Raw genomic sequence first — 15,960 nt, 5'->3', positions numbered from 1 at the left:
CATAAGTTTTAGAGGAAAGAGAATGTTAAAAGCATGACGAATATAGTGTTAGATTTGGATTATTATTGATAACTCAATTTTTGGATTTATATAATTTTGATCTGGATGTAGAAGTGTAGGAATCTGTTGACCTCCCGGGATCTTGGCAGCATATGCATATATATTGCATGATGCATATAAGGAGCAAACAAAACTCAACTTTTAATTCATTCTTTCCTTTTTGGTATACTGTTTGTTTGCTTTCAATATTTTGATTTCAAAGCACTTTAATTCCGAAGGCCGAATACCTAACCCTATTCCTTCATTTTTTGAATATATACTCGCAGCTTAACTGCTTAGCTAGAGAATCAATCAATTCAATCTGATGCTCTTTCTGGTCTCAAGAAACCCAATAGAATCTGATTCGTATTTCTGTGAATTTTCATTGTCATTGACATTTCTCATTATCCTTTCCAGTTCTTATTGTGTCAATATTTATTATTTCCACCTATTCATCCTCCATCTTTTTATCATGCCACTCCACATCACTTCTAAGATCTTACCTCCCATCTTTCCCATCTCTGGTCATGAACAAGTAGTTCAGATTTTTGATTGCGATAGAAAAATCTCATTATATATAATCTTAGGTAAACACAAGGATCAGACTGGATTTATCTCCCATGATTTATGTGCAATATGTTTTGCTGCAATGGTGAAGCTATAGACGCCACCTTCGCGTCTGCCTTTTGTGCTTTCAGGACTCGAAATGCGAAATTAAGATTCACATCTCGGTTATTTTGTTATGAGAAAATTGATCTTTTTTTTACTATTTTGGAAGTTTTTGGAGAGCTGCCGGTGTTCAGATGTTAGGATATCAGTATGATACACTATAGTAAGCTTAAATTCCAAGATAGAATTAATATAGTAGAGAATTATTGATGCCAGTCCCTGATCTGCTATGATAATTCTTCAGAAATATCACGCAAGAACACTCTAGATCCAAACTCCCAACCTAGATGCAGAAGAAATCCCATCCCTAGGTATTTTGGCCGATGCACGGTATAAATAGACTTCTTTCCTTCTCATGCACTTTCCTTCCTCATAGATGGTAATTTGTTTCGTCCTACGCTCTATGGTTGTCTCTGGCGTTTCAGGGACAGCTTCAAACCTTACTTTGCTACTAAAAATCTTATTCTTGCTACATATACCTCCAGGATCCAATTCTTTGATCAGCAAAGTATTGTTGTCGATTATTATTTTCTGTTCTTCTTTTGATATTATGACGTTGTTACTGCCATTTTCTCTCTGTCACCGTCGGCATGGTAGTATGACGACGGTAGGAATAACTCTACTTAGATAATTCTGCTGATTTTCAATAAACCACATCATCCTAATATCCGATCGTAGCTGGAGAATGTTCCCAATAATCTGTAATTTCATCCTGCCACGAAGGACTGGAGGTCCTGATATATTTCATGGTTGAAGAAGGTATTATCTCCAGATCGAGCTTTTATACTCGCTTCGGATAAGGGGGCTGGAAGTGCAGCACTTGAATAGAATATTTTGGATATCCTAAAATCTAAAGACAGATAGTGGTAAGACTTACAAACTAATTCTGAATTTTAAAGCTTCCTAGTCCTCCATTTCGTAGTATAAAAGCTCTTCTGCTTTCCATGATGATTTGCTAAGTGTTTCTACAAACAATCAGCCTCATTCTCAAGCAGGGCACTGTTCGAGCCGAGTAATCGAGAAGACTCTTTTGATACCACACCAAGTACTCAGCATTCGTCACTTCTTTTCAAGTATGGCATTCGGGCGCACAACCCCTTAGAGTTATCTCAAGTTCGTTGTTTTTCAACTGTGCAATTTCGAAGACTATCTTGTAGTCATCTTATATCTCCACATTAGGACAATAGATTAAATGCATTCAATTTGTTGCTTCACTACTCAAGATTTTTTAGTACTCTAAACTCTAATATGAGATAGATGATCCCAAGAGAGTTCATCCCACACGATGTCCCTTCCACGTTCCAGGAGATCTTAGTCTGTCCATATGAAGCCGCGTATTAGCTCCTCTTCCAATCTTCATAAAGTTGGTCAAGCCTTAATTTCCTGAATCTCAAGTTGTCGCACTTTGTGGTGGCAGGATGCGGATACCTTTTAGATGTTTGGTTATTCGAGAATAGTCTAGGCTTGAGATGTTGTCTAGAGTTCTTTGGTATAATATTACGAGGACTGATGCAATTTTTTGCTATAATTCAGTTTCTTTCACTGTCATGTGTGATGTCGGCTGTCAGTATTATTGAAAAGCGAAGATTTATTTGGACAAACTAATTGATTGACGTTAGTGAACGATACTGAAAATAGCGAGTCTTAGAGGGGACACCAGGGACTGAAAGATGAAAAAAAAGGCAAGATATCCCTTAGTCAGTACAGACGGAGGAAAACCTGGAGCCTGCAGGGACAAATTGTGCAAAAGTTCATACAAACTCATCGCAGAGTGTCTGAATCATACCAGGAACAAACTCGTGGGCCGTTTCAGTAAACTTAGCCGTGCCACTAATTAAAGGGGGAGTTCATTAGAAATAGCATTTTTTTTCATACTGAGAACTTTGTCGGAAACCGGTATATCACATCACCTGGCAGGAATATCGTACTCTCACAGTATGCGCTGAGACTAGTTAGATATGGCTGGATTTCAAATAGACAGGAGGTCAGGCGCCATTATAAGGGAACTGTGAATACAGATTTTCAGTACCTACTATAAAGTAACACCTATTAGATGCCTAAAATATATTGCAAAGTCTGGGATCCAAATCACTAGGAGATATATTAATGATCAATCTACATAAAAGCCGGGAATTTCCCCAAAAAAAAGGTATCAAGATATAAATGTCAATCTTGATCTCGAAAATCATTATCCACCGCGGAATTACGTATTATAACTTAAGCAATTGCTCTAACTCTCATTGTCACAATATATAACGACGTTATAACTATCAGCCATATCTCATCTTAGTACGCACCATCATCTTCACTTCCACAACTATCAATCAGCGAAAAAATCTAGCTAATTTCCAAAAATTACGTATCTCAAATCCTTAAAGAAAACCTACCTACTAAATCTACAAAGCCTTCCCTTCCCAGCTATTTAACTTCACTTCCCACAAAGTTTTCAAAATTACTTTACGGGAAAAATATAAAGATGAAGATGTAGTAAACTCCTGGTTTTATAATATTACATACCAAGTATCTATCTATATGTTTTTGCACTGAAGCAGGAAATTACGCTTTATTCGTGGGACTTTATTTTATATTGTTACTGTGGAATTGGATTTTTGGTATTTGAATTGAAGATTTCTTCTAGTAATTAATTATATATATGGCGGTTGCCCAAGAATCTTTAGTATGATTAGGAGTTTAGGTAATTTTTCATCAGTATCAAAACTTTCACTGGTAAAATTTAGATTTCGTGGTAAATCGGGCGAATGTCTCTTTGAGTACGCCTTGGGAAAGAGTCGAGATTCTCGACGCCCGGAGAGGTCATCACGAGATTTTTACTAGAGCAACATGAGTCTGGAGCCCATGGTGCGATAAATATAATACATTGGAATATGAACACTTCCTTCCTCTTTCCACTGTCATATTCCAGTTCATTCATACGAGATTAAATCGTTGGAGGTGATAGTTTCAGAAAATCTGAACTCGGACTCCATATTATTAAATGTCTCATTTTCTACTGGCACTACGAAGCTGATCTGTTAATCAATGAATAATATGTCAGGAATTGAATTACGAAATCTGCATCAAAGTCGGCATATTTTATACTTTAATATCTCTAACCTGATAACAATAATCAGTTTCTACTAGGAAGCATCTATATAAAGGAGAGTTGTTATAAGACTATCTTATAATATATTTCCAAAGAAGATAGCTATATATAATTATTCACACGATAGGTTTTTGAGTATTATCTGAATTATATTCACCTAGTATATATGAGAGTTTTTAAAGTATCTACTTTTATTTGTTTTTATATTTTACTTGATATACATATATAAATATATACAATAAATTCCATGAATCATTCATAAATTTCCATTCAGTTGCTATACCAGATAGGCTGAAAACGTTTCTACTTCCTTTTCCCCCCCCTTCCCAACCCAAGAAAGAAAAAAAACCATCAAATATCATCAAAAGATCTTTGGTGAAGAAATTGTCAACCCTTGACAAGCTCAAAAAATTCAAGCAGTAACAGTAACAGTCACAACATCAGTAACCGTAACATAATCCGTAATCATATCCGTAACAACATTCGACGCAGCAGTAGGAAGCGGTGCTGTAGTAACAACCGCCGAAATAGCCGATGTAGCAGAGACTTTTTTAGAGCAAGATTTTTTGCTAGAAGAAGAAGAAGAGGATGCAACAATTGCTGTAGTAGTAGGGGATTGAGCAGAAGTAGAAGCAATAACAGCAGCGGAAGTTGAGGCGCTTGATGCAATTCCAGAGGAAGCCTTTGATGATGAAACGGGTGCGGCTCCAGTGGCTACTGCTCCAGATGTACCTTGAGAAACAGAAGCAGTAGCGGAAACCCATTGAGTAGGACCAGGAACCACATATGAAGCGATAGAAGCATAAATATTAGCGCTTATACCCGGTCCATTCTCAGAATAGAGAGCAGTGCCCAGAGTGGTATCTGAGTCTGCTGGGGTGGTCGTTCCGGTTCCCGATACCCAGAGGTTAACGCATTGTGGGTAGTTTTGTGCACCATCTGCTTGCTCGGCGGAATGAAGAGCAATGATTTCGTGGCGAAGAACGTAGCCTCCTGGCGCTAGTGATTCTGGGATGGTCACAGACCAGGAGGAATTATTTTCGATGAGTTGATCTGATGCCCATGTACCTGGAATGGTGGTATCGTCGATAAGACCCACGCCATCTATTTTGAAGAATTTGAGCGTGGTTTTGTCTACGGTTGTGCAATCATTTCCGGTACATGCCGCGAGGTAGTCTGGGGTAATTTATTAGGAAAAAAGTATATTTAATAAGGTTCAATATAAGCATACCAAGAACTGGTCCGTGGTGAGATGATGGCCAAGTAGTCCATTGCAAGTTTACCTCCGTGCCGGCAGTAACATTGACATATCCTTTAGCATTGGTAGCGCTCAAATGACAAATGATATCAGATGTACCATAAGCATCTGGTGAAATAAATCCATTGCTCAAATCATCTGGATCGGACCACCCAGCAACGACTGGAGCGACTTGTTCATATTGGAAAGATGGATTGTAACCTTCGTACCTGTTGAAATATAAGCTTCTATTTACCGAAAGTTTCTCTAAAGTTTACGTACCAGACGCCATCGGCGACGATACCTTGAACACGTCCATGTGCTGCAACACTAGAGATGAAAGCGGCACTAGCCACAACGACCATCTTAGAGAAAGACATTTTTGATGATGAGAATTTGAAATTGATGCTAATGATAATGACGGACGAAGATTTTAAAGTGTGTACGATGAAAAAATGAGTGTTAAAGTTTTCTTCAATCAATGAAGTAATGAATGTAGATAGTCACCGAGGACTGTGTAAATGAATGTGATGGATAGTAAAGAAAAAAGCGTTTGATGAACGATGAATTCATTCAGTCAATAGCCAAGAGAAAGATACTTATATAAATGTACAGAAGGAAACTAATCCTGTACTTTATCATCAGATGAACTGATTGACATTAGGGATTCAATCTAGGTACAGAGAAAAAGAAACCAAATACCCCCTCCCCTCGTCATCCTTGAATCAATCAATGATGATTTATTGTTTGTGAAACTCCTTTTAGGAGGGGAATTCAAAAAAGGATAGAAACATGATTAAAAGCTTATGCATAGCAGCCATAAAGCTTGAATTAGATTGGATGAAAAATTGATGGTGGTGAGGTTCAATAGTAAAGGATGCATTCATGGCGGTAATTCGCAATATATTTGTTGCTCGCATGGATATTTTTATGAGGGAAGGGTGATGACCCATATTCATTGACATCCTTTGTATGTTTTCGGCTTCAATGCGACTGTTATCCGAATTATCCAGATGGATGGGATAACAGATGGGCCGATGTCCGTATCCTTTCTGGGTACTTGGCCATTATAGAGTTCGTATACCGAGTATACCCTACCCTATAAAGCACAATATAACTAATACTTTATAAACCTAGAGCTATAGATCTATTCATAAATATTTATCATACATCATTCTAAAATCATCAAAAATCTAATTCATAATTGTGTAATCTAAACTATATTATACTAAGAAATTATCAGAAATAATTCCTCATTTGAATACTTCGAATTTTAATACAGTACAATACATCTAACCTTCCTTCCCTCCGATATCTCACAGACAATCTACCCAACCCAACCCAGCACGATGGTCATCCATCCATTCCATCCCTCTCTACCAGGAATAACCCGGGGTATAATCCACTCGATAACGGTCCTAGTGGTCCTGCTAAGAAAAAGATGAGATGAGATGAAAAATGGATACCAAACCCTCCCTTACTTCCCTTCATAATTATGAAGCAATAGTACGGACAACACGAAACACAGCATCGAGTAATTCTCCCCTGCAAACCCGATTAGTGTAAATTCGTCTGGTCTGTATTACGCTGTTATTGTTTCGAGTATGTACTCCGTCATGCATGTATTTTCCGACCCAGTACATTAAAACTTCAGAATAATCTAGAGAAGAAACTTCGCTTCGATGGAATAGACAAATAAACAAACAAACAAACAAATGAAAAAATAAATAAATAAATAAATGACCAATAGGTTAATTAATAAAAGCCTGGGTTGAAACATGTGATGATTTCGATTGATTAAACTTTTCGTCCTTCCTGGTGGTCCTATCAATTTGATCCTATCGTGTCGTCAAATACGGAGTAAGTGATTCGAAAGGAAGGGACGGCGCTAGATTGCATACTTAGTTAGTTTCTTCAGGCGGTTATATATGATGAGGTAGGTAGGTTATCACCAGGATGAATACTCGTACACTATCAAAAGAAGTAAATGCATTCATTATCCGTGATAATTATCCGGTTACTGTCACTGTGCCAATATAGCAAACAAAGCGTCTATAGTTGCGAATTCTTCATTGCTCGGTATACTAGATTAAGATATGATGTACTTTGTATTTTCTTTTTCCTTTATCTATTCCGGACGAGTGTTTGAAGAAAGATTTCAAAAATCATTTAAACGGTATGATAGATAGCTAGCTAGCTAGCTAGGTGAAACATCAATCGCAATGTTTGGTATCGAATAGCGATAAAGGAAGCAGGCGCCGTTGATACTAGGTAGTATAAGCGCCGGGGGAAAATAACATGTGGAATTTTAAATTGAATTATTATCTATAATCTTCAAATCTATATTCCGTATGGATGCTGTGACGCTGTGAAAATCCTTCCTTTATTTTCCTCCATATATCCCGGCTCATGAATTATACCCCAACCGGTACCCTCCATCAACCTCCCATATTTCATCATGTTCCCAAAAACAACTCACTTCCCTGCCGTCGGGGTACGGTGCGAGTATCCCGATCCTTCTTAGAATGCTCACGGTTAGAATCCCGATGTGGTGTATGAATAGTACGAGAACCATTACCATTACCATCACCAGCGTTGCGAGATGTAGAAATAGAAGTCTTCTTCCTAGATGTTAATTCCTGGCTCTGTTCAGATTTGGAAGTTCTGGCCCCGCTGTTGGTAGTATTTGTCCTCGTTTTGGATCTTTTACCACTGTCACTCTCACTCCCGTAACTAAGGTTTGACTGTGTTACTTGTGTCGCTTTTGATCTTTCGCTTCGCCGAGGAATAGAAGTGTTGGTTTCCTGACTTGATGTTTTGAATTGATGCCTCGAATTGTCAGAGTGCGAAGGACTTCTGTGTACTTTACCGTGTGCGGAAGTCGAGGTATCATTTGGTTTGGTGGTAGGAGGTCTTCGTTCACGTGCTGCACGACGGTTGGCTTCTACCGCGGTTCGATACTCAAGCTCGTCAGGAACATCACCAGGAATTAGACTATCGCCCTCAGGATACGGTAATCTCTGTTTTGCAGTCTCAGAGCGTTGTGAGGTGTGTCTCCTGGAAGACCTTGACCCACGGGTAGAATGTCGAGAATCGGATGATGATTCATTGCCATCACTATCTTGCGTTTGAAAATTCATATTTTCAATGCCTTGCGAGATCTTATCGGCGATATTTCGTGGTCGTTCAGGCTTTGGATGATTCATACGTAGATCCATGTATCTTTTAATCAAGGGTTCTGCTGGTTTAGCTTCATTCTGATGCCGTCGACTTCGGTCATGACTCATTTTTGGTATCTACTACTGAGTTTACAGTAACACGTTATTCTGTAAAAGATGATAGATGTTACTATGGAAGGTGGTGATGATTAACAAAAATGTACGCTCAATCGATGAAACACTATAACAAATGGTATGAATGAAGCTTGAATCTTCTTATAAAAAGGGAAGCCATTTATATAAGCACCGGAAGTTATATGCAACAGACACCCTTCACCATTCCCACAAACGATTTTTCCAGTCACATATACAGACCTCTTTCCCAACAACCAATTTACTTTTATAAGGTCAGTGGCGTACAAGCACAACCCGGTGAAATGACCACATTGCTGAAAGCAAAGAAGGGCCACCCAAAGAATTACAGATTTCCAACCTCAAGATTTTGAGGAATGACTGAAAACACTTGGGGATGAGACCATGGAGATCAACACTTTTATTGGGAATAAATATTGTATCGCCTCTCATGACTTCCACCATACATTGTAGATTTGCACCACAATTTTTATGCATCACTTTCCAATTTTCTTCGAAGTCTGCGAGATACTGGTCTCTAACGACTCCTCTGGCCAGGCCTGCCAGCCCACAAAAGTTCATCTTCTTGGCACTTGGTTTGACCCCGCTAGGAATATTGTATGTAAAGAATTTCCCTTTGACCTTCCATCTGAAGAAAATACGTGACCTTGTTGTTAATTCGCAGCATGAAATGGAAATAGGACAATGCAAGAACATTTGGGTCCCTCAATATGATGGTATGCCAGACTTTCGCCGCGATGGGGGATTTATGTGACCGACATATTGAAGATACCTAGGTAGGTAGTTTGAAGAGGGCATGGATGAGCACAGACGAACCGCTAGGGTTCCGTCAAAAGAACAATTGATGTATACGTTGCAATAAAAAGGATGGGATACCTCCACAATGTCCTGTGCGGGTCTGTGTAAGATGTCGAGTGTTTCTCTCCATCGCCATTGAGAAATATTTGCCAAGATTGGTGTTATGAAATAAATTTGTGAAATATATTAGTTGTATTTGTTCTGATATCTCAGGACCAGTAGGAACATGTACCATGGGAGATTCATTCTTGGCTAGGATTGTCAGATTTATCCTGGCGGTTCCAGTGAATGTTGCAATTGTTCGAAAGCGCATCGAGAAACATCCACTCACCAACATTACAACTAACCGGATTGAGCGCTTAAAGATATCTTTCATGTCGGTGATTCTGCGTGGATGACGGGTAGCATTGAGGACAATATCATGCTGGCTAAATTGTCAAAATGTTGAAGTTCATTCAATTCATTCATGATATAATATAAATATTCAGCAAATCGATAACCTTATTGGATGTTGGAAATGGGAAGAACGTTTGAACGTTTGAAACACCAACACCAACATTGAACGTCCAAAAGGTCCTGTCGGAATGTTGGTGGATATGAGCGCTAAACATAGGCGTGACATTATTGGTCTAGATCCAAATGTTTTCACCCTAAACGGAAACCCGGGCGTTACCACCGACCTATTAATACTTTCATCACTTTTTTTCTCTTTTCTTTTTTCCTTCTTCACCCCACTTGATCCTCATCTAATCTATTCGATTCCACTTCATCTCCTTGCCATGAGATGTGCAAGGTTTTAACCGCGTCATTGGAAAGTTTGATGTGTCACTGCCAATACTCTTATTTTCTATTCAATGCCCATATACGTCATGTCACATCGGAAGGTTGAGTAAACTTAAGCTTATCGTACTAAACTGGAGATCGAAACTCAAAAGACTAGCGGACGATGCCTTAAATTGAGGCAACACTGCATAAAGTCCATGGATATAGCTAATGCATTATACTGGTGTACTTGAGTACTTGGTAGCTAATAGATCAAATAACCAGATGAACACTGCTCATGAGTGGATGAAGGGGGTAAGCGAAGCGGCAGTTTTCTACATTTGGAATCTCAAGTACCACATCCGATCGGAACATTATATTGACAGGATCATGGCTATACCTGCACACTACTATCTAACCTCAAACACTCTAAGGCTCCCAAAACGTTTCGAAAGTTGGGAAACTCAATCCACTTACCCCAATATTGAATCGTCTCACCAATAGAATCTAATTGATCTTTTTCATTTGCAAATAATATTCTATTTCTTTTGGAACCGCTTGGATCGTGGATATAAGAGATGAAGTGGGTGAGGTGGGTCATGATCCGAAAAGGGCATTACAATCAATGGATTCTCGACTTCTTGACAATCATTGTGAACCATTTGACTAGGTTATGGGGTATCGATTAGATGAATAGAGTTTATGGTAAGGCTACCGGGGGATTGCTATGGCGTGAATGAGCGCAGGGATAAAATATAAAGTTTTATATATTCCGATGAGTTCGCCCTCTTCGATACTTTCTTTTCAACCACATCGAAGCAAGTCTTTGTCTATTCTACCTCTATCACTCTCTTTTCATTTCAGCACGCTCTCTTTTTGATTTTCATCATTTACATTCATTCAGCTGGTCTAACATCTCAATTCCTTGTGAATTTTTCCATCATTTGATTACCGAACTCATTCATTTTTTCCAAACCCACAAATCTTACTCAAGATGTCTTTCTCTAAGCTCACCACTTTCGCCGGCCTGGTCGCCACAGTTGCTGCCCATGGTTATGTTACTGGTATTGTAGCTGGTGGAACTTAGTAAGTTAAATCTTGGAGCCATGTATTCAAACATACTGATTCAAAAATAGTACCAAAGGATGGCTCGTCAACTATGCATACCAAAACCCAATGCCAGAGTCAATTGGTTGGTCTGACCAAAATCTCGACCTTGGATTCACTGCACCATCCGCCTATGCCACTGGGGATATCATCTGTGCTAAAAATGGTACCAATGCTGCTCTTTCAGCTAAGGTTGCTGCCGGTGACACCGTTGATTTTCAATGGACTGTTTGGCCCGATTCTCATAAAGGCCCAGTCATCACCTACTTGGCAAACTGCAACGGAGACTGCAGTACCGTCGATAAAACCAAGCTTGAATTCTTCAAGATAGACGAAGGAGGATTGATCGATGACACCACTGTCCCTGGAACCTGGGCTTCTGACAACTTGATCACCAATAACAATACATGGACATCCACCATTCCAGCCGATCTAGCTCCTGGGAACTACGTCGCTCGTCATGAAATTATCGCTCTTCACGGTGCGGGAAGTAATGATGGTGCTCAAAATTACCCTCAGTGTATCAACTTGGAAGTCACTGGTAGCGGTACTCTTGCTCCATCTGGTACTCTCGGTGAAAAGCTTTACACTCCTACCGATCCAGGTATCTTGGTCAATATCTATGCTAAATTGACCTACACTATTCCTGGTCCACCTATGTACAACGCAACTGGAGCAGCAACTGGAGCAGCAACTGGAGCCACTACCCCAGCCACCGGTAAAACCGCCTCAGCAACCTCCGCCGCCGCCGCTCTTTCCACCCCAGCTGTTGTTTCTACCCCTCCAACTCCAACCACAATGATTACATCCGTCGCTCCTGCCGCTACCCCTGCTACCTCTGCTGCCGCTTCATCTGGTGCTAGTGGTGATGATGACGACACCTGTGAAGCATGAGCATTTCAACCCTTTTTCTGCACGAGATTTGATATCTCATGATTGAGTGATTGAGTGATTGATTCATGGAATTGGATTGGATTGGATTGGATTGGATTAGATTGGATAAATGAGATTGTTTTCGATGTATATAACCTTTTTGATAGAGGACTTATTTTATAGTTTTTCTATCATACATACATATATCTATATATATATAAAAGTTATCGTCTAGAAATAAATGATAGAGGTTCTAGGATATTCTTTTTTTCCATTTTGAATTATTTGCTGTAACTGTATTTTTTATCCCCTAGATAAATGAACGAATCAAGGAAATAGTTTATATCTGCTCAAAAAAATATAATTATAAAAGTTTTAAATTTCTCTTCCCTCCTACCTACCTACCTACCTACCCATACTAACTCTTCACCCAGCGACCCCACCCTGAGAATCCTACATATATATATAAACTTCGAAAATTAATTATTGAATAATTAAACTATCTCTGTTTATTTTATTATACTTTCCTAACACAATAAGAAAAAAAGAAAGAAAAAACAATATTAAAAAAGATAACTCCAGCAACCCGTCCATCCAGGCTTAATCCCTCACACCAAGGAGGAGAAATAAGTTAAACCACCGCAGCTAAAGATAAATCGAAGTCATTCAACCCTTTTAATTATACTCTCCATCCACTCTATCCAGTCCGCATCCAGCACGCGAAACAAAAAATCCCAGAATCCTTATCAAAGAAAAGAATCATGCTTAAAAAACCGCTCCTCCCTCTCTCAACCCTCTTGCCCCCTCCACTCCATATCCACCATTTCGAAACCAAAACCTCAGAATCCGGATCAAAGAAAAGAACCAATCATAAAGGACCGTTCCTCCCTCCCTCAACCCTCAGCCCTCAAGCCTCAACCCTCTCCTCCCTCCATTGCTCCTAGCTGGCTGTCGAAAAACATCATAATGAATCGACTCCCATTCCTTTACCGTCCTCCTATCAAACAATCTCCGCTCCGACATTAAATCAACTCTATGTTTATTCGCCTCCTCTATCCCCATCGGTAAAGGATTGCAATCAGAATCAAAATACCATGCCACCATCTTCATCAATTCCGGCGGGAATTTCATTCGCATATCCTTTGCTGAAATATCCATATCTAGGCCATTTTCAAGCAAAAGTGTTAGAAGCTCTGCTGGAATTTTTTTGAGGGCTCTATTGCGGGCTTCGGAAGTATCGCCAAAGACTGAGTCTACCCACCAGTTCATTTGTTGAGGTGGTACGTTTGCTGTGGAGATGATGCGTATGTGTGGATCTACGAGCCATAATGCGATGAATCGTTTGTGACCTGGTTTTGTTGGATCTTTTAAGCGGAACGAGGAAACTTTGTGTTGACTTTTGTGTAGATTAGTAAGTGTCTAATTATGCTTTGGAGAGTCGGAATCTGGCACTTACAAAGCATTGGGAAAAGCAAGTAATCTTCCTTGACGTGTTTCAACGCTACCATAATTTTGAAGACATGGTGATCTTTCCCATTTGAGATATGTACCATAAACCTGCTCTAGCCAATGATATGAATCTTCTCCTACACCGAGTTCTTGACCTGTGTCTTCCATAGTCTGCATACGAAATGAGAGATCACTCGAAGTTATGTTGTCACTATCAAGGTAATAAAGCGCTGTGCCACAAATATGTTCATTCATTTGTCCTTCGATCTTGAAACCTGTTAGTATCAGGTTTCCGTTCATTGATAGAGTTTCACTTACATGCCAACCACCCATTGGAAATTCAGGTTTCTCTGGTGTGAGCTCAATAGAAGCCATCTTGACAATGATTTGCAGACCGGATTTTTTGAATTTCTTTGCGAGGCACTTCTCTGGTTCCCTTGAATAATTGACATCTTCGAAGGAAGGCTCTGGAATTAAGGGTCTGCGTGACCACCCCCACTTTACTTCGGCTTCCCCTTCATATTTGGCTTCCTCCTCATATTCGGCTTCCCAATTATCTTCGGCTTCCCAATTATCTTCGGCTGCCCAATCATCTTCTTTGGATTCCCCATCATCTTCTTCGGATTCCTCCTTATCTTCTTCATTATAGGTGTCTTCGATATTCATGCCGACCTCATCACCACTGCCATGGCCATTCCCATTTTCACCATCTACTTCCATTGTCGGGCTTGGGACTGAAGGGATCCAAATCCAATTCTCATGATTATCGTCACTATAATCGTGTAAGTATTGAATGCCTCGTCTCAAGAATTGTTCAATAAGATTTACTCTGGATTTTCTGGATAAGGGAATCTAGGCTCGATTCGTCCAGCTCCATCCTTTTCCTTTCCATAGCGGTCCACGGCAACAGTAAGACATTGATCCCATAACGGAAGCGCAGTTTCGATCAATTTTTCAATCGTCCGATAAATTTCAGGGTATTTCGTTGGATGAATGTTATTGATGTAGCTGGTAAATTTGACTTTGCCATCTTCTTGAATAACGACATTTGCAGGAAGCCATTGATACGTCTTTGACCAAAAAAGCCGACGGTCTTTCCAAAGTACTAAAGGCACTCTTTTCCCGAACTCCAGCCTTCCAAATGAACCTTTTCCTGCCCATTTCTCAATGGCATCATTGACTCCAACGACTTCGCCCTTTGATATCTTACTGCGCCCATAAACTAAAGGGTACATTGAAGGATCTACTAGATCTTGAACCATATCATTTGAGTTGGGATGCCAGTCGGGTGATGAAGATTGGTCACTCTTGAGTGTATCAAAAGCCTTACGCAAAGCATCATGAAGATTCTTAGAGACCAGGTTGTCTGATTTCGCAATAGATGCGCAGGCGTCCAATGTTGGGATGATACCTGTCTGTTCATAATACTTTGCTTTGCTCTGAAGTTCTTTAATACACTTTTCAACACCAAATTAGTTTCACTTTGAGAGGTCAACATATCGGCGTTTGCTCACATAATCAAAGCTATTGGCATTCATGATTCCTGTCAATCCTCTGTAGAACATATTATCGTCAGACGATTCGACCTTGCCCTCCCTGTCCCAAGATTGGTGCTTATCACGGATTGCAATGTTCCAAAATAGTTCATCTGGAATGGCCAAAACATCTTCGCGCCACCCGGATACGATTCCTTCATCAAAGACTTTCTTATGCCATTCCTCCTTATCCGTAAGTCGATCCATAATGATCATCATGGCAATTTCCCGAACTGAAATTAACTTGGAGATGGCACCCCAGCAACCACCATGAGCACCTATAGGATAGTGAATTTCGCTGTCCCTGTCATACTGTGGATCGTAACGTAGGGAAAAGCCTAAGCCTGGGTAGTCTGGCATGATGAATGGCTTTGTGAGTTGGTGTTTGATGGCAATTCTGGAATTCGAAAAGCGAGAGAGTAAACTGTGGTGGAAGGGAAATTGATCTTGGTGTAATGAAAATTAGGAATCCGAGAGGAGAATTTGATGAGGGTTGTCATCAAGATTTAATAACTTGCACACCAGCAATTTCATGACCAAAAACAAAAGCAGGGTAGTAATAAACGAACGATTAAAACCGACAATCCTAGATATCCTGCCTGCTCTTCCTAAGAGAAGAAAGAAGGTGCGATCGGGTTTGCTCCAAATTCGGATACATCGATGAAGACGGTTGATATCTTGCAAAGAAGCTACTAATCATGTTTCGCTGTAGTGTAGGCAGAACACCAACCGATCACACTATCACCGATAAACTTTCATCGTGTAAATCCCCAAATAGGGTTAATTTCAAGGTTTGTTGATCCCACATGATGGTAATGGATAAGGAAGGAAATATTATCCCAATCTTAATCTTCTGTTACTTGATATGATATGATGCCTAGAATTGAGGTCGGACCGCGTAATCACGTGTCTTGTGTTATGCCGACTTCGACTTCGACCTCGACCCCGACACCCATGGACTCATATCCATCATTTTACCTTCGATTCTTCACATCCACCCAATCTTTCCCTTCTCTACTCCCCTCTCAAAATTCAAAATTCAATAGTCACCAGAAATTCACGTACAATTAAAGTAAA

The 15,960-nt window shown here is 39.9% G+C and overlaps 6 protein-coding genes across 6 annotated transcripts; 1 reads left to right on the top strand and 5 right to left on the bottom strand.

Annotated features, from left to right (window-relative positions):
• Positions 1-972: 972 nt before the first annotated feature.
• SS1G_14162 (predicted protein) lies at positions 973-1,654 on the bottom strand (the record flags this gene model as incomplete). The annotated part of the gene is made up of 3 exons (XM_001584829.1): positions 973-1,284; positions 1,428-1,527; positions 1,590-1,654. The coding sequence occupies 3 exons, from the start codon at positions 1,652-1,654 to the stop codon at positions 973-975; spliced, it is 477 nt and encodes a 158-aa protein (XP_001584879.1).
• A 1,788-nt stretch (positions 1,655-3,442) lies between these two features.
• SS1G_14161 (predicted protein) lies at positions 3,443-3,695 on the bottom strand (the record flags this gene model as incomplete). Its single annotated transcript, XM_001584828.1, has 2 exons — positions 3,443-3,539; positions 3,643-3,695. 2 exons carry the CDS (start codon positions 3,693-3,695, stop codon positions 3,443-3,445), a joined length of 150 nt encoding a protein of 49 aa, XP_001584878.1.
• A 528-nt stretch (positions 3,696-4,223) lies between these two features.
• Positions 4,224-5,428, bottom strand: SS1G_14160 (hypothetical protein; the record flags this gene model as incomplete). The annotated part of the gene is made up of 3 exons (XM_001584827.1): positions 4,224-4,987; positions 5,043-5,278; positions 5,331-5,428. The coding sequence occupies 3 exons, from the start codon at positions 5,426-5,428 to the stop codon at positions 4,224-4,226; spliced, it is 1,098 nt and encodes a 365-aa protein (XP_001584877.1).
• Positions 5,429-6,541: 1,113 nt separating this feature from the next.
• SS1G_14159 (predicted protein) lies at positions 6,542-8,335 on the bottom strand (the record flags this gene model as incomplete). The annotated part of the gene is made up of 3 exons (XM_001584826.1): positions 6,542-6,593; positions 6,906-6,936; positions 7,528-8,335. 3 exons carry the CDS (start codon positions 8,333-8,335, stop codon positions 6,542-6,544), a joined length of 891 nt encoding a protein of 296 aa, XP_001584876.1.
• Positions 8,336-10,913: 2,578 nt separating this feature from the next.
• On the top strand, positions 10,914-11,920 carry SS1G_14158 (hypothetical protein; the record flags this gene model as incomplete). Its single annotated transcript, XM_001584825.1, has 2 exons — positions 10,914-11,005; positions 11,056-11,920. The coding sequence occupies 2 exons, from the start codon at positions 10,914-10,916 to the stop codon at positions 11,918-11,920; spliced, it is 957 nt and encodes a 318-aa protein (XP_001584875.1).
• A 1,195-nt stretch (positions 11,921-13,115) lies between these two features.
• Positions 13,116-15,099, bottom strand: SS1G_14157 (hypothetical protein; the record flags this gene model as incomplete). Its single annotated transcript, XM_001584824.1, has 5 exons — positions 13,116-13,284; positions 13,356-13,615; positions 13,667-14,120; positions 14,177-14,805; positions 14,863-15,099. The coding sequence occupies 5 exons, from the start codon at positions 15,097-15,099 to the stop codon at positions 13,116-13,118; spliced, it is 1,749 nt and encodes a 582-aa protein (XP_001584874.1).
• Positions 15,100-15,960: the final 861 nt, after the last annotated feature.

This window comes from Sclerotinia sclerotiorum, genomic scaffold, assembly GCF_000146945.2.
Source record: "Sclerotinia sclerotiorum 1980 UF-70 scaffold_30 genomic scaffold, whole genome shotgun sequence".
NCBI lineage: Eukaryota > Fungi > Ascomycota > Leotiomycetes > Helotiales > Sclerotiniaceae > Sclerotinia > Sclerotinia sclerotiorum.
The sequence above is the reverse complement of the archived record's forward strand: the minus strand, read 5'-3'. Positions and strand labels throughout refer to the sequence as shown.